The sequence below is a fragment of the Saccoglossus kowalevskii genome, chromosome 8 (genome assembly GCF_978046115.1).
Source record: "Saccoglossus kowalevskii chromosome 8, keSacKowa6.1, whole genome shotgun sequence".
Lineage (NCBI taxonomy): Eukaryota > Metazoa > Hemichordata > Enteropneusta > Harrimaniidae > Saccoglossus > Saccoglossus kowalevskii.
Genome location: NC_140648.1, coordinates 364,821 through 384,378, shown reverse-complemented (window position 1 = coordinate 384,378; position 19,558 = coordinate 364,821). Strand labels below are relative to the sequence as shown.

At 35.8% G+C, this 19,558-nt stretch overlaps 2 protein-coding genes across 2 annotated transcripts in view; both read left to right on the top strand.

The window, feature by feature from the left end:
- The window catches only part of LOC100370123 (3 beta-hydroxysteroid dehydrogenase/Delta 5-->4-isomerase-like), a 52,457-nt gene that overhangs the window by 1,091 nt on the left and 31,808 nt on the right, over positions 1-19,558 (top strand). The window lies entirely within an intron of this gene.
- LOC102801551 (uncharacterized) lies at positions 13,999-17,812 on the top strand. Its single transcript, XM_085501999.1, has one exon. It carries the CDS (start codon positions 14,117-14,119, stop codon positions 17,729-17,731), a length of 3,615 nt encoding a protein of 1,204 aa, XP_085358125.1. The 5' UTR covers positions 13,999-14,116; the 3' UTR covers positions 17,732-17,812.

The following is a 19,558-nucleotide window of genomic DNA, read 5'->3' as shown; positions in this document are numbered from 1 at the left end:
GGGGCGTGTGTATCTGCCTGTTTCTATACCAAGGTCATGATTGCTTATCCTGAATTTTGTTAGAGTGATTCTTTGTTTAATATTAACAACATTTGATAAATATTGTTCATAACAAAAATCTTTCCTAAATTTTGAGTATGTACATAATTTGCTACTGTAAAATGACTAATTTTCACTGGGTTTAAATTTCACTGATTTACCATTTCAGGCATATTCAGTGGGTTTTAAATTCATGGTTTCGTCATTTAGATAATGTGTTCTATGCTAAATTTTACATATTCACTGGGTTTTAATTTAGCGCATTTTCCAGTCAGCGAAATAAGCTAAATTAAAACCCAGTGAATAATTAACCCCTTTACAGTATCATCTTTCCTTCTGTTTGAACGCCAATGATCAGTGCATTTTTGTTTCATTTTACATTTCACTGTGTTAATCAAATTTTTGGATTTTGAGTCTAAGATTGTTTCCTCAGAGGCGGCCTCTGTATCATACAGTGAGTTCTGATTAATTTCTGTCAAAATGCCTTTTATTGTGTGCATCCAAATATTACTATTCTGTTGATTTTTTTTGTTCATTGTATGCCCATTTTGTTATATACCGGTAGATAGATATAAAATTGAGTTAAAAATTACAATTCTAAAAATGCTTGAAAGTACATTACTATTAAAAGGCAGGTTATTACAGTTACAAAGGGTATTATTCAGCAATTGTCTTTAAAAATTCAGGGATTTTTAACGAGTTACCATCCAATATGGCAATGGCATCATTTACGCACCACTGTGTTTGAAAGACATCTAAGGATTTTGTAAGCAGGTGATAGTTGTATTCATTGGTCACTCGGTACTTAAATTTTGATTTAAAACACTCTAATACATTTGTTTGTACACGATCGTTCATCATTTTGTATTGTGTTACGTGAATTGCCGCTTTCATAGTTGCAATTATGTAGCAAAGTAGACGATGTATAGCCGTTCTTTTACTTGGTGGACCAAGTACATACCACGATAGTGGTATTGTGTCTATATTTAGTAGTTTATTGATAATCACTTTCGACAGGCCCGTAGTTTGGGGGGGTTCGGGGGGTTCGGTCGAACCCCCTAAATTTCGGAAGTGAATAGATTTATAATCGTAGATTAGAACATAATAAAACGAACAGTATTAGTTAAAATAATTATCATCATTTAAACCACTTGACTCGGTGAAGTAACTATCAGACTCGGTCGAAATTGCATAGTAATGAGCATTTAGGTGACAACGAGCTTTAATGTCAATCGTGAAGTTACGCCGTCTTAGTTCAACAGCTGCCAATCAAAACAGGTTGTTATAAATGGGCAAGCTTTTATTCGGTGATTCCGAGATGATGTAATGAAGATCGCGTTCAAGCAGCTGATGTTAAATATTAAAGCAACATTGAAACAATGTAATAGTAGTCACTTTCTGAAGGATGTGATGGTCCTGAATAGGGCCGTTTGTCTTGTGCTAGTATTCGCTCAGTTAGTAAAGTGTGGGGTTCGAACGGGATTGAGACGGCAACACCACACTGTACTTTCATATTGGTTCATTAGTTTTGTATTCTTCAAGTTAATGATGGCATATATACTGTTTTGTTCTAAGTATATCAGCCAAATGTAGTCAACTTATTGTATTAGTACGTGTAGCCTGTGTTATTGGACAATAGTGTACAGCTAAGGGTAGACTGTCGACAGTCCCTCTGGCCTTACGTGTGTGTGTTTTTTTTATTAATATTAATATTAATCAAACGCCGTAGGCGTTTGCGAAATGCCGAAGGCATTTCAAGCGAGGGCCGTAAGGCCCGAGAGACTGTTATAGCCTGCTGCGCCACCACTCGCCACTGTAGAGAAATTCTCCTGTAGCGTACCATCATGATTGACAGGCAGAGTGATGTCATAAAAATGCTAACCAATCACAAGTCACGCAGTCCCAGGTCAACAGGAAGTAAAAAAAATTGAGCCACCAGACGACGCAATAGTTTATAAACTTCGTTCAGTGCACTGCTTTGAAGATGGCTTGTGACGATGCAGTTTCGCTGGCGTTGAAGAAACTTGGGTATGAAAGTATTCGACCAATCCAGCGACAAGTCATTGATGGCTATTTGCAGAAGAAAGATGTTTTTCTCACAGCGCCGACTGGCAGTGGCAAGTCGCTGACTTATGAAATGGCGCCATTCCTGCTGGACAGTATCGGTGACTTTGCCGACGAACCATCATCCATTATTTTGATTGTATCGCCACTGGTCGCCCTGATGCACTCTTCCTTTGTTTAAAATTAGATAACTCGCGTTCGCAACTTGTAGTTCTGGATAATACTTGGCAGAAAACGATCTATACTCGGCGAGACGATCAAAGTCATGCGTGACATAAAAAAAACCCGCGATTTGACCTTTGCATAACAGTTTAACTCCACCCATATGCAAATTATTACTACGTCATCGAGATGCATGCATAATTAATAGCAAGGCCAGTCCTGCAGGCTATAACAGTCTCTCGGGCCTTACGGCCCTCGCTTGAAATGCCTTCGGCATTTCGCAAACGACTACGGCGTTTGATTAATATTAATAATAAAAAAAAAACACACACACACGTAAGGCCAGAGGGACTGTCGACAGTCTAAGCTAAGGGTTGAAAACATCATTAAAAAAATGACGAAGATTTATCATCACGAGTAGTATAGGTTGAAGAGCTTTTTGCAGCTACAAATTTATCCCACAGTGTTGCTTCAGCACTGAAACTATGCGATAAATCATATTTTTCAAAAATATTTTTTTACACGTTTTTTTTTGATGTCTTAGAAAATTTTCTATATTTTTAGTGGGTTCATAAAAAGGAGATGTAGTCATTGAAGTTTATTGAGACCGCTGCTAAACTGCTACTATATGCATATTATTTTACCGGCCTCTAAAAACAGATTTACAGTGAACCAACAAATTTACGTACTGCAAGAAACATGGTAGTATGCCATTGGTTAGTGCATTTAATTTGTTTGATGCAATCATTGTGCCAGCTATTTCTTATGGTAGCGATATGGGGGTACCAAAATTCGGAAATCGAGAGGGTACAGACAACATTTTGCAGATATCTACTTAGCATTTATAGTTGTACTAACAATGTAGCGATGTTGGACGAATGTGGAAGGCTGCCATTATGCTGTGGTTATTTCAAGCGCTGTATCTCATATTGGTTAAAATTAAATAATAAATAGCTGGAACCCCAACACATGTTATATCATGCTTAAACGATTAGACAAGACCGGCAGACTTACTTGGGAAACCCACATAAAAATCTCCTGTTCAAATATTGTTTCGGCATTGCCTGGTTTGAAAAACAAGTTGCAGATACTGCAAATTTCTTAGGGATATTTACTCAAAGAATAAAAAAAAAATTGACAGCAAGAATGGCATGCCTGAATTTCACAATCATCCAGGCTGTGTACTTTCGAAAAAATCAATGTAGTATTATAACCTGAGAGATTTATTGGCAAGCAATTATAGACTAAAATTTATACCGATGAGTTTTCGCTGTTTTGGCCATAAACATAATGTTGAATTAGACAGACACACAACAATACAGTTAGATCAATAAATTTTTAGTTTTCGCAATGATACGTTTGAATTTAGCATGATAGAAAATTAAATTCACTTTGTTTTTATATGTTCATTTTTTAATGATCTACGGGCTGATCTTTTGTCAATAATTTTATGCAATTATGCTACTGACAGTCTGGGCTTACTTCGTCACTACACAAACTGCCACACCATATATCAACTAGCTCTGTATCTTTTAAAAGTTTTCAAGCGACGAGATGAATATGAATCCAGCTTAACTTAGTACCATATGTTTACATGGATGTTGTATTGCTTTTAAAACGTGATATGTGGTGAGGCCCTGTACAGAAATAAAATTACATAATTGACTAAAATACTAAAATGAATAATTGTAGACAGATTTCGACATGAAATTGTGTCACTTTTATGTGCGCTAACATCTGTGAAGAGCGAAAAAGCTCGTGAGTAGCATTCTACCTTAAAATGCTTGGACAATAATGCTAAGATACGTACAGTCTTGCTATTTTTGTGTACAACATTTTGCTGTAATGGATCAAGGGTGTGGGTGTGTTTGTCTGTGGGTGGGGAATGGTCTAGGACCCCTTCTCTAAAATGGTAAAATAGTTCAAAAATCTTATGTGGAATAACTTACCAACGTAACACAAAGTAAACCAATTGAATTTAAAAACCGAGAATATGAAAATGTATGTAACAGAGCTCAAACACACTTTTTGAATATTATAAAATTTCACATCAAATATATCATTTATTGTTGTTTTCGAACCCCCTATTCAAAAGTGCTGGCTACGGGCCTGTTCGATATGTTGAAGAGTTGGGCAAGTCTTGAACATTCAGTAAAAATGTGGGTGATATCGTCTCTTTCGTCACAAATAGACACGTATTTGTGTTCTGAACTTTGCTTTTTAAAAGAAACCCTCCAGTTGAGTAGGCGCCGTGGAGGATGCGCCAACTAAAGTCGCCATCTTTCTTTGTGATTGGGGCCACATAGCAATCTTTAAAAACGGGTTTAGCATTGGGAGACAGACAAAGTAGGTCATGCCATATGGTGTTAAGCTGTGAATTGTGATTTGAATAGGTCTGTCTTTCCTGATTATTGGAAGGGAAGACCAGACGGTTAGCAGTCAGAGTAAAACTGTGGTAAGTGAACATTGGGTGTTGGAATGTCAATAATATATAACTGTTTATCATAGTTTAAATGGTTGAATTCTTTTAAAAAGTAATCTGTAAAAGCAAAACAAGCATGACTGACACTGGAGTAAAGGTAACGTTGGATATATTGAATGCGAAATGACGCAATACGACTAGGCAAATGTACCAGGCCATGGCCGCCATCAGCTGCTGGTAGATAAACTGTCTCAGCAGGGACCCAGTGACATCCCTGCCAGAAAAAAATCAGAAACAGTTTCTGTAGAGTAGTAATACCGGTAATCTATTTGGGTGGACTCGTGCACATGCAAGAGTGAAGTAGTTTTGACGCAATTAGTTGGTTGATTACTATAGTGCGCCTTCTATAGGTCACAGCAGGGGCGTAGCGTGACCACCGACCCAGCTTGGCCTCAACGTTTCCTATAACACCGTCCCAGTTTAGAGCGACAAAAGTGGCGCTATTACTTAGATAGGTACCAAGAACTTTCAGCCCTTGATTATTCCACGCTATATTTAGTGGATTGTCAGTCCTATCCTTCCACTTGCCTACCCACAATCCTTTTGACTTGCCATAGTTTATATGAGAATTGCTGGCAGATTCGTACACACATAACCAATGTTCAAGTTTGTTAAAATCACAGTTTTGAGTTAAAAAGAAACTAATGTCGTCTGCATAAGCAGACAGATTAGCAGGTTTGTGATTATTGTTATGCAAATAAACCCCATGTATTTCACTTTCAGTCCTTATTTTGTGTAAATGTGGTTCAATGGCCAACGTGTATAGCTGACCAGACAGAGAACAACCCTGATGAATACCACGTTGGAACAAAACCGGACTGGTTATAGGGTTATTAACACGAATTAAACTTTGCGTGTTTGAGTAAATTAATTGCATATACTTACCAAACTCATCCCCATAGTCAAACGCTTTGAGGATTTTAAAAAGATAGTCATGGTTGTTACGATCGAATGCCTTTTCCTGGTCCAGGGCAACGATCCCAAGTGGCAAGTTATTGATGTTAGAATAATCGATGACGTCACGCACCAGATGGATGTTGTCGAAAATCTGTCGCCCTGGAACACAGTAAGTTTGGTCGGGGTGGATGATTTCAGGTAAAGTAGTTTTAAGCCTCATTGAGAGCGCTTTAGTAAGTATTTTGTAGTCGGAGCAGAGCAAAATAACTGGTCTCCAGTTTTTCAACAAACTATTGTCACCCTTTTTGGGGAGTAAAGTGATGACGGCGCGTCGACATGACAACAGAAGTTGACTGTGCTTAACTGAGGCGTTAAGCACATCGTGAAGATCCGGTCCCAACAATGACCAAAAATACCAGGAAAATTTACCAGGCAAACCGTCAATGCGGAAGTTAATTAGTCCCCGTTCGAACAAAGTCCAAAAACGGGGACTTATAATTCGGTCTCCGTCCGTGCGTCTGTACGTCCATGCATCTGTGCGTCCATGCATCCGTCCAGAGTCATATCTCAGAATCCCTTGGACCGATTCCGTTCATTCTTTGCATGTGTCTAGTACTTTATGTGGGACATATGCACATGCATGGTTTAGTGATTCGATTCAAAATGGCCGACTGGCAGCCATCTTGTTTTTTGAAAATGTTGTATTTTGGACATGCTTTGTCAGTTTTCATTCAAACTTGGTACATAGATTTTACATGTTAGGATACATGTCCATGACGATTTATTTCACAATTGGTTCAAAGATGGTCGACTTGCAGGCATCTTGTTTTTTAGCTCCCCTGTCGACTTTGTCGAGCGGAGCTTATCATATGAGTGATTGTCCGTCGTCCGTGTCAATGTTTTACTTTTTCGACTTCTTCTTGAAAACTGCAAGCCTGAATGCTTTGATACTTGGTGTATATGTACCTTGGGTAGACCTTTCTTAGGTTTGTTCATTTCATGTTGATATCTTCAATTCTCTAATTTTGGTGAATATTTTTGTCATTTTTGGTAAAAAGTGATATTTTCGACTTCTTGTTAAAAAATGCAAGTGCAATTGCTTTGATATTACATATATAGGTACTACATGTGGACCTCTCTCAGATTTGTTCATTTTGTAATGATATCTTTAATTCTCTAATTTTGGTGAATATTTTTATAATTTTTGGTAAAAAGTGATATTTTCGACTTCTTGTTAAAAACCACAAGTCCGATTGCTTTGATATAACATATTTAGGTACTACATGTGGACCTCTCTCAGATTTGTTCATTTTGTGATGATGTCTTCAATTCTCTAATTTTGGTGAATATTTTTGTAATTTTTGGTAAAAAGTGATATTTTCGACTTTTTGTTAAAAACCAATAGTTCAATTGCTTTGATATTACATATTTAGATACTACATGTAGACCTTTCTCAGATTTGTTCATTTCGTGATGATATCTTCGATTCTTTAATTTTGGTGAATATTTTTGTCATTTTTGGTAAAAAGTGATATTTTCGACTTCTTGTTAAAAACCGCAAGTTCAATTGCTTTCATATTACACATATAGATACTACATGTAGACCTTTCTCAGATTTGTTCATTTCGTGATGATATCTTCAATTCTCTAATTTTGGTGAATATTTTGGTCATTTTTGATAGAAAGTAATATTTTCGACTTCTTGTTAAAAACTGTAAGTTCGATTGCTTTGATACTATACATATTGTTCATTTTCTAATGATGTCTTCAGTTCTTTAATTGAAATGTGCATTGCTAACAGCGGAGCTACATGTATCTCAGCCGATAGGCTGCTTGTTTTTTTTATGCGGTATCTTGGACGTGCTCTGTCAGTTTTCATTCGAATTTGGCACATACATGTACTTTATACATGTTCGGATGCATGTCCATGATAATTTGTTTCAAAATCCTGTCAAAGCTGGCCGATTGACAGTCATCTGACTTTTTGGCCTTACTACTATATTTCCACAATTTATGTACCATTTTTATTCATATTTGGCACATACATCATACATATCAGTGTGTTTCATAATCAGATCAAAGATGGCCGAATAACGGCTGTTTTAATTTTTGGCCATATTACTACTACACAGAACATGTGTTTTGATGTAAATAAACAATCTGTTGTATACGCCACTTGGAACACAAGTTTCAAGAACACACTCTCGACAACCCCTCTGCTTTAATATGATGAGCACAAAGAGAGCTTTCAAACATTTAACGGGGACTGTGTCATTTTCAATGACTTGTTCATCAAAAGACAGAGGGGCGTCACACATGTCTTTAAGCGCTTCGTCAAGTTGGAGAAGTCCCTTGTGTAGACGAGCTTGACAGTCAGTTGACACAGGGTCACGTGAGAACAGATTAGAATAAAAGTTTTTGGTGAGAGTGTGCATTTCAGCTAGTGACTCGGTTGTAGTAGCATTTGGTCGTTGTAAATGTGTCATGACGTTTTTACTCCCCCTCTGTTTTTCAACAGCTGAGAAAAAAGAGGTGGGCGCATTGGTTTCATTCAGGATTTTATGGCGCGATCTAATGGCAGCCCCTTTTGATTCATTGTGCATTAAAGTTTGCAGTAATGCCTTTTTTTCATTTAATTGTGTTGTGAGTGCATCAGTGGGTCGATCAACTTGTTCAAGGGTGTGTATGTCATCACAAATATTTTGTTTTATGCATTTATAGTTATTGCTGAGTTTCGTGCTATATTGTTTTGTTAGTTCCTTTATTTTAAGTTTACCCATATCCCACCACATTTGAACAGCATCAAAGCGACTTTTTAGCTCCGCTGTCGACTTTGTCGAGCGGAGCTTATCATATGAGTGATTGTCCGGCGTCGTCCGGCGTCCGTGTCAATGTTTTTAGTCCCCGTTCGGACGCAGTCCGAAAACGGGGACTTATGTTTTGCCCTGTGTGCGTCCGTGCGTCCGTGCGTCCGTGCATCCGTGCGTCCGTGATCACCTGTATCTCGAACATGCATGGACCGATTAAGTTCAAACTTCACTCATACATCACACCTTATATGGGACATATGCACATGCATTTTTTTCATGATCCGATTAACGATAGCCGAATAGCGGCCATTTTAAGGCCGAAAATGCATCAAAATCGCACATTTTCACCATTCCGGACCCGGATCTCAGTTATGCATGGACGGATTTTGTTCAAATTTGGTACATACATTAAACATAATAGGACCTTGATGCACGTCATTTTTTTTTTTGGATCGGGTTCGAAATGGCCGACTGGCGGCCATTTTGTTTTAAAGAATTCAGTTCTGGATCCGTATCTGAGACATGCTTGGATTGATCGAGTTCAAACTTCACACACACAAGGTACATCATGTCACAAATATGTATGTGCATTTGTTTCATGATCTCATTAACGATAGCCAAATGGCGGCCGCTTTAAGGCCGAAAATGCATTGAAATCGCACATTTTCACCATTCCGGACCCGGATCTCAGTTATGCATGGACGGATTTCATTCAAATTTGGTACATACATTAAACATAATAGGACCTTGATGCACGTCATTTTTTTTTTCGGATCAAGTTCGAAATAGCCGACTGGTGGCCATTTTGTTTTAAAGAATTCAGTTCTGGATCCGTATCCGAGACATGTCTGGATTGATCAAGTTCAAACTTCACACACACAAGGTACATCATGTCACAAATATGTATGTGCATTTGTTTCATGATCTCATTAACGATAGCCGAATAGCGGCCATTTTAAGGCCGAAAATGCATCAAAATCGCACATTTTCACCATTCCGGACCCGGATCTCAGTTATGCATGGACGGATTTTGTTCAAATTTGGTACATACATTAAACATAATAGGACCTTGATGCACGTCATTTTTTTTTTGGATCGGGTTTGAAATGGCCGACTGGCGGCCATTTTGTTTTAAAGAATTCAGTTCTGGATCCGTATCTGAGACATGCTTGGATTGATCGAGTTCAAACTTCACACACACAAGGTACATCATGTCACAAATATGTATGTGCATTTGTTTCATGATCTCATTAACGATAGCCAAATGGCGGCCGCTTTAAGGCCGAAAATGCATTGAAATCGCACATTTTCACCATTCCGGACCCGGATCTCAGTTATGCATGGACGGATTTCATTCAAATTTGGTACATACATTAAACATAATAGGACCTTGATGCACGTCATTTTTTTTTTCGGATCAAGTTCGAAATAGCCGACTGGCGGCCATTTTGTTTTAAAGAATTCAGTTCTGGATCCGTATCCGAGACATGTCTGGATTGATCAAGTTCAAACTTCACACACACAAGGTACATCATGTCACAAATATGTATGTGCATTTGTTTCATGATCTCATTAACGATAGCCAAATGGGGGCCGCTTTAAGGCCGAAAATGCATTGAAATCGCACATTTTCACCATTCCGGACCCGTATCTCAGTTATGCATGGATGGATTTTGTTCAAATTTGGTACATACATTAAACATAATAGGACCTTGATGCACGTCTTTTTTTTTTTCGGATCAAGTTCGAAATGGCCGACTGGCGCCCATTTTGTTAAAGAATTCAGTTCTGGATCCGTATCCAAGACATGTCTGGATTGATCAAGTTCAAAATTCACACACACATGGTACATCATGTCACAAATAGATATGTGCATTTGTTTCATGATCTGCTTAACAATAGCGGAATGATGGCCATTTTATGGCCGAAAATGCATCAAAATCACATATTTTCACAATTCCAGAACCGGATCTCAGTCATGCATGGATGGATTTTGTTCAGATTTAGCACAATGTGTTGTACATATGCAGGTGCATTTCGGTCATGATCTGCTTTGAATGTATATGTCACTCAAATATGAACGGAACGGGGACGTGTCATTGACAATGACTTGTACTTTTTTGACTTCTTCTTGAAAACTACAAGCCTGAATGCTTTGATACTTGGTGTATATGTACCTTGGGTAGACCTTTCTAATGATGTCTTCAGTTCTTTAGTTAAAAACCAAAAGTTCATTTGCTTTGATATTACATATATAGGTACTACATGTGGAACTCTCTCAGATTTGTTCATTTTGTAATGATATCTTTAGTTCTCTAATTTTGGTGAATATTTTTGTCATTTTTAGTAAAAAGTGATATTTTTGACTTCTTATTACAAACCGCAAGTCCAATTGCTTTGATATTACATATATAGGTACTACATGTGGAGCTCTCTCAGATTTGTTCATTTTGTAATGATATCTTTAATTCTCTAATTTTGGTGAATATTTTTGTCATTTTTGGTAAAAAGTGATATTTTCGACTTCTTGTTAAAAACCGCAAGTTCAGTTGCTTTAATATTACATATATAGGTACTACATGTGGACGTCTCTCAGATTTGTTAATTTTGTAATGATATCTTCAATTCTCTAATTTTGGTAAATATTTTTGTCATTTTTGGTAAAAAGTGATATTTTCAACTTCTTGTTAAAAAACACAAGTCCAATTGCTTTGATATTACATACATAGGTACTACAAGTGGACCTGTCTCAGATTTGTTCATTTTGTAATGATATCTTTAATTCTCTAATTTTGGTGAATATTTTTGTCATTTTTGGTAAAAAGTGATATTTTCGACTTCTTGTTAAAAACCTCAAGTTCAGTTGCTTTGATATTACATATATAGGTACTACATGTGGACCTCTCTCAGATTTGTTAATTTTGTAATGATATCTTCATTTCTCTAATTTTGGCGAATATTTTTGTCATTTTTGGTAAAAAGTGATATTTTCAACTTCTTGTTAAAAACCGCAAGTCCAATTGCTTTGATATTACATACATAGGTACTACAAGTGGACCTGTCTCAGATTTGTTCATTTTGTAATGATATCTTTAATTCTCTAATTTTGGTGAATATTTTTGTCATTTTTGGTAAAAAGTGATATTTTCAACTTCTTGTTGAAAACCGCAAGTCCAATTGCTTTGATATTACATATATAGGTACTACATGTGGAACTCTCTCAGATTTGTTCATTTTGTAATGATATCTTTAATTCTCTAATTTTGGTAAATATTTTTGTCATTTTTGGTAAAAAGTGATATTTTCGACTTCTTGTTAAAAACCTCAAGTTCAGTTGCTTTGATATTACATATATAGGTACTACATGTGGACCTCTCTCAGATTTGTTAATTTTGTAATGATATCTTCAATTCTCTAATTTTGGTAAATATTTTTGTCATTTTTGGTAAAAAGTGATATTTTCAACTTCTTGTTAAAAACCGCAAGTCCAATTGCTTTGATATTACATACATAGGTACTACAAGTGGACCTGTCTCAGATTTGTTCATTTTGTAATGATATCTTTAATTCTCTAATTTTGGTGAATATTTTTGTCATTTTTGGTAAAAAGTGATATTTTCAACTTCTTGTTGAAAACCGCAATTCCAATTGCTTTTATATTACATACATAGGTACTACATGTGGATCTCTCTCAGATTTGTTCATTTTGTAATGATATCTTTAATTTTGGTGAATATTTTTGTCATTTTTGGTAAAAAGTGATATTTTCGACTTCTTGTTAAAAACCACAAGTCTGATTGCTTTTATATTACATATATAGGTATTACATGTGGACCTTGTTAATTTCGTGGTGATATCTTCAATTACTTAATTTTGATGATTATTTTTGTCATTTTTGGTGAAAAGTGATATTTTTGAATGCTTGTTGAAAACAGCAAGGTCCTTTGCTTTGATACTATACATATTGTTCATTTTCTAATGATATCTTCAGTTCTTTAATTGAAATGTGCATTGCTTACAGCGGAGCTATCTCAGCCGACAGGCTGCTTGTTTTATTCTCACACTTTCCAGTGTTGAATAGCTCTTGTCAGATTCCTTGTTGCGCTGTTATCTTCTTTGTGTTCTTTTATTACTGTACACGTTTGCTGGTCATCATCTCCATTATATTCATGTGACGTGTTTGTTACACTGTTGATTTTATCATCAGTGTCAGGCAGGTCATTTGAACCTTACAAAATCTTCATCCCTATATCGTACTGGTCTCATGGTCTTTTAAGACAATCTCTTCCTGATTCCAATATGGCGGCCGTACGAATTCACGCACGCTGTAACTTTTCCCAAGAATTTTAAACTTTTATTTTACAAATTCTAGACGTTGCACATCGATAAAATAACGCTAATTATTGAAATTAGGTTAGTCGTGTGTCTATTTCGCGCGTAAAAAGCTTGGTACGATGTGTGACTGAATCACACTCCCGCCGGAAAAATCGACCATTAGCGATAAAATTGCGCTGTAAATAAACATGGCCCTCGACATTTTGCAGGGTGCGTGATATAAAACAGAAAAGCCAAAGGGGAGCCAATCAACACAGAACTTTCAAACACAGATGAAAATATGGCCAATAAAATTCGGTGTAAGATGGTACTAGTTTAATTTATGCAGCTATGACTCATGCGAAAGAAAATTGAGGTCAAAGTTTTGTCCGTTCGTTTTCTTATGTAAATACGGTATGTAAATTTTTTAAACTGAAAGTTTCACCATGTTTACTATTTTAACTGTCGTTTAAAACTATTATTGTAATTATTCATTGACCAGCTCCACTGAGAAAACTCCGGTACAAAATCGAGGTCATCGGAAGACAGGTCAAAAGTTGAGATCGAACGTAAAAATGGCGACGCGCCAATTTTTGAGTCGACCAGAACTTTTCCTTGGAGGTCTACACTTCACGGGACGCCAATTTCTGGGTAGTAACATTGATTTCCAAAGAAACTAATTCTCGTACGATTATTTTGTGACCGAATTTACAAGGTCCTTTGTTATTTTACATTAATTTCGGCACATAATCGGCAATGAAGTGGTTGAATGCAAATTTTCTACGGGTTTAGTTGCCGGGTTCAAAAAATACGGCAATTATTCGCAAAGCTTCAAAAGCGCGATATTATCGTTATTACGCCGGCATTACCATTAATTATTTGTGAATTGTACTTTGCACGATTATTTGGTATACTATTAGGGAAATTCTGTGTTGTTTACGTGCATTTTGAAACCATATGCCGACGCTATGCACTATAAATCTGAGTACCGGTAGCTCATTCAAAGTTCAACATCGACTTTACTTCTTTCGTGGCTTTGATTTTGAAGATTTCGAAAATCACATTATTATTACCTTATGGCATGAGAGAATTAAATCATCTCAATTATTTGTTTGTTTGGATTTTTTTTTTCAATTATTTTTGCCTGTTTAATTTGTGTTCACTTTATTATTATTCAACAGTTGTTTATGTTGTAAATAAAATACACTTTTTAGTCACAATTGTTTTCTGTGTTTTTTCCTAGTTCTAACATATAAGTAATTAATTTCTAAACTCGTTAATATACTCTTGTTAGACATTAGAAACAGATAATAAATATTGTTTGTTTTTTATATTTAGATATTCCAATATGGATGTGTCACTTAGAATCAGGGACAACTTAGAAAGTTTATTGTCAGGGCAGAAGAAGTTAGTTGATATTAGCTGCAATGTTCCACTAAGTTATGGTCTGTATTTAAATTTACATGATGATCTGCAGAAAATGGGAATTAATATACAACAAACCATGCCAGATATAATTAGGCTTTTTGACCCAGATATTGTTTTACCAGTGAAAATTAGCAACTTAACAAAACGAGTACGGAGAAATGTAGAGAAAGCTAGAAAAGATGGAAAGGAAGTTCAAGTCTTGAGTACAGTTATAGCAACACAGTCTGCAAAATGTTTATCAGCAGTGTTTGCAGAAAAGAGTGTCACACCACAAGTTTTGATATCATGTAGTTTCACAGCCAGTCAGGATAACAGTATCAACCTAGAAATTAAGCATGTGTTAGAACTTCGTAATTTTCTTATTAGAAACAATCTTCCCTGGGCTAATGCTTTAAATTGGTTAAATGTATTTATGCGGCCTAGTGCTGAAACAAAACTAAATGTCACTGGAATTAGACGCCAGTGGACTCGGCTACATGATGCATATTTAAAACTGAAATGCAGCAAACGTCAGCATGAGTTAGATGACTTCCTAAGCAAGTCATACAAAGCTCCAAGGACAAATCCCAATGAAGTCAGTGAAACTGTAAGTGAAACAAGTAGAAGTAATCAAGATCTGGAAAACATTCTAGAAAGTTTGAGTAGAAATCTTGCTGACAGTTACCAAGAAATTAGCGAAATTACTCAAAGTATGGAAGAGCTTTCACGTGAGAAATTAGCTGCACTAGATAAAATTAGTGAAATGAGCAAGAAGCAAGACAAGTATAGGCAGAAATTGATTCAAATAAATGATTTAAAAGCAAAACTTGCAGCATTAACTCCCAGAAATTTCAACAAAAAAATTAAAAGGCGAGATGAGAAAATAAAGAAGATGACACATCAGATTGAAGAACAAAATAAAGTGATGAAAGAATATATACATGACATAAACCAATCAACAAGAGATAATGAAATACTACAAGAGAAATTAGATCAGATCTTAATGGAAAAAAAAAACCTTCAGAAAAGCAAAAGTTACTGGAAAACAAAAGCCCAGTCAGCAAGTGAACACCATTCTCAGAAAGTGAAGAGTAATCTGGAACACGTGAAACATTTAGAAAATGACAATATGAAGCTACGTGAAAAAATAGAAGATTTGATGGATGCAAACGAAATTAAAACCTTTGAAAATGGAAAGTATACAGATAGTATAAGACAGGTTTATTATGATCTTTTGACACACAATGTTTCGGTACAAAACTGCACAGCAGTTGTAAAGTCAGTGCTCAAGAACATCCTGAATGTTGATGTTGATAGGTTGCCAAGTAAGTCCCTGACGTCCATGATGCAGGTCGAAGCCCTGGTATTGGCTCAAGCCCAAGCTGCCACTGCAATACTTGAGCAACAGGATCCAAACACACTTCACAGTGATGGCACTCGAAAAAAGTTTATTGACTATGCTGGCCTTCAGGTTTCATTGCCAGACAGGTCATCATTGTCTCTTGGTTTCCAAGAATTGCTTAGTGGGTCAGCTGATGACTACATGAATGCTACCATAGAAACATTTGAAGAACTAGCTCAGTCAATAGCTGTAAATGATGAAGAAAAAAAAAATATATACGCACAACTAATTCTTCGAAGCAAAAATATTATGAGTGACAGACATGTTGTGAACAAAAAATATAAAAGCAAGATGGAAGAAATGCGTGAATCTTTATTGCCTATTGTTGAACAAAACTGGGACTCATTTGATGAAAATGAAAAGACAAAAATGAAAACTGTGAACCATCTTCTATGCGGAATGCATGTATTGGTAAATATGGCTGCCGCAGCCAGTTCAGCATGCATTGAATTTGAAAAGGAAAAACAAGATCAAATTAACACTGAAAAACTTGCTTGGTATAAATCTAATCAGTCATTTTGTTTTAATTTGTTATATCAAGCGAGTAAAGGTTTTACTGATGAGGGTTGTCAAAAATCTGGTGTGTACACTGATTTTGGGCCATATTTGGAAGATGAGCTGAAAGAGAAAAATAGATTGATAAAGTTTGAACACAATAGATTCAACGTTGCATTTTACCAGGGAGCTGCATTGTACTATCACAAACAGCACATTTCAGATTTTCTGTCATCAGGACGATGTAATTCTACAAATAAACTCATAAGCCAGGTTCAGACTGTTTTGGATGAACAGGTTATAATTGCAGAGTGCAGAGCCCTTGGAATTATTTCTAAGCTGGTAACTGGACCTTTGATGCGACTTCTGGAAAAAGATATGAATTATTATGATATGAACATACACTGGTTAGAATTAAAAACCTGCCTAGCAGACAACGCGATTGATGCAACACCACTGTTGAAAGAAACAAAGTACATTACCAACAGTTTAATAAACAAGGATGAAATCTATGCTGCACTATTCAAAGAATGTAGTCCAGAACTAAACACATTAACATTAGAAAGTGCACAGTGTATCTGCAAAGCTATGCTGGTCATCGTAGAGAGACAGGTTGGTAATCAATTACCTGGTGGTTTAGAAAACCAGCCCTCTGAGTCATTGCGACAAGAAGTTGCAAGTGCACCCTTAACTAATGTAAGATCAGAGTCGGATTTCTCTGATCTTGATCGCAACATTCACAGGGCGCCACAGAAAAGTCGGGTTTCAAAAGCTGGTTGTATCTGTTTCAACAAAAACAAAACCTCATTATATCTCTATAATTTGGGAACAGACATCAAAAGAAAATATTTATCAATCGCACGAAAACAAGCCCCTGAAAGAAGAAAGAAGGAATTTGTTCACAGCAGAAACATTAAAAAAAAAAGACTTTTGCTGCAGACTGAAAGACTGGAAAAAAAACGTAAACTGCTAGAGCGCAAAAGACAAATAAAAGCACAATTAGAATTACGAATAAAAAATAAGTGGGGAATTTGGGAAACAGAGAGAGAAGTTGACATGATGCTGACACAGATGAATAGAGTGCAACAAATGAAAGCAATAAAAGATCAAATATCCTACCATTGTCAAGTACTGAAATCAAATCTACCAAACAAGAAATTAGCAAAATGGCAAAGTAACAAAATTGTTTTAACTGTACAAGAACTTACAGACAATCTGAAATCAATCATAAGAGCAAATGGAGGCATGCCAGAGTATGTGAAAGAAATAAATGATAACATCAGGAAAAGAAAAGCAAATGATGCAGTACCAGTACGGAGCAAGAAAAGAGTGAAGAAGAATGTACACAATACTTTTGGAATAAAACATGTGACTGTTGGCATGTATGTAGCTGTAGCATATGAAGCACAGTGGTTTGCTGGTGAAATAATAGCGGTTTCTTCTGACTCTACCACTGTAACAGTAAATTGTCTGGAGAGGAAAACTGGTGACTCATTTAGGTGGCCATCACGTAATGACATCGATAACATTGACATAAAATTTGTTTTATCAGAAATTAACATCGCTCCAAAGGACTCTTTATTGAGGGCATGGAAAGTGGACAACGTAACCAGGATTGATGCACTGTATAACAATTTTAAAACAAAGTACTTTTCATAAAGTTATAGGCTGACAATTTTTGCAGAAAACTAAAGTGTAATTATTCGGTGTTAAATATAAATTTACTATGCTAAAATATGCTTGTTGTACAAGACATGTTCACCTCAATGTTGATTGAGGGGGTGGGTTTGTTTTGTATAGCCCAGTGATTCACATGTATAATTGTTTACTAATTACACATTTTATAATTAAATGTACAAATCTTATGAGATAGAAATAAAAGTCAACCCATAGTTATGGGTTTTTCCTTCTAAGTTGCGTGCCCCCCCACAAACTGCCTTGGTCACCCCTAACCCCTAAATTTCATTTTAAAATGAAAATTGAATAGTTGAATAATATTAATTTAATATTATAAAGGTTTCTTATTAATAAAGAAAACTCTAAGTATTGAATGTTAATTTACATTCAAAAGTGTTGAAAATCCAAAATGGCCGCCACCTTGCAAAAGACAAATTAATGTTTATTTCAATTTTGCACAAACTGTCTCCACAAAAGTAAGGATGCTATGAATCAAAACATACCGTTTATGCTGTCTATAAACTGATGTCATCACCAAGCCAAAATTTTACTGTGATTCAGTTTCTAATTTTTGAGTTACAGGTCTCCAAACTTCATGAATATGCCAATTTTCAACGGTGCCGCACCCAAAAAAACTAAGTCAAACTGAATTTTGTCAAACTTTGCCTGTCTTCTGTGCAGATTGTGGTGTATTGTAAGAGACTACTTAGTTAAATTTTATTAAAACAAGTATAATGCTGTTGTTAACAAAAAAAAAACATCTTTCCAGATTACATTTTCCTGGTGTTATCAGTGATCTAAAACTTGAAAATGCTTGATTTGACGATTTTTCCAGCAATTTTACCAAAAATGCACGTTTTTCAGTACATTCAACATGCAATATCTTGAAAACTACTGAACCAATTTTGTTCAATTTTTTTTTGTTTTGTTTCTTTTTGACTGAGTAACAAAGTCATACTGTCAATAAAGCTATTTGGAATAATTTATTTTTTCACTGACAGGCTGCTTGTTTTATTCTCACACTTTCCAGTGTTGAATAGCTCTTGTCAGATTCCTTGTTGCGCTGTTATCTTCTTTGTGTTCTTTTATTACTGTACACGTTTGCTGGTCATCATCTCCATTATATTCATGTGACGTGTTTGTTACACTGTTGATTTTATCATCAGTGTCAGGCAGGTCATTTGAACCTTACAAAATCTTCATCCCTATATCGTACTGGTCTCATGGTCTTTTAAGACAATCTCTTCCTGATTCCTTTGATAATTAGCTGATTTTTAGCTGTTCCATGACTGATATCAGAAGAACCACTCATTTGATTTTGATGAAACTTGATACATAGATGCTCTGAACATATGCGCAGATTTGGTTAGTTTTTGGTAAAAATCCGTGCATATTAATTACCTAATTTGCATGATAATTAGCTATATTTTAGTGGTTCCATGACTGTTCCACTGATATCTAAACAACCACTCATTGGATTTTGATGAAACTTGGTACATAGATGCTCTGAACTAATGCTAGGTTTTGATTAGTTTTTGGTAATAATCCGTGGATACTAATTACCTAATTTGCATAATGATTAGTAATGTTTTTCCACTGATATCTCAGGTACTAATCATCACATTTCAATGAAACTTGGTACATAGATGTCATATGACACTGCACAGACCTGATAGTTTTTATGGTAATATCAGTACATATAATTACCTAATTTGCATAAATATTTAATTTTCAGCTTTTGATATAAGTAGTGAGCATTACATTTCAATGAAACTTGGTACTTACATACTCAAGGACTATGCAGAGATT

Excerpts from the sequence above, each read along its gene's own strand:
- LOC102801551 (XM_085501999.1), top strand. The coding sequence starts at position 14,117 with ATGGATGTGTCACTTAGAATCAGGGACAACTTAGAAAGTTTATTGTCA.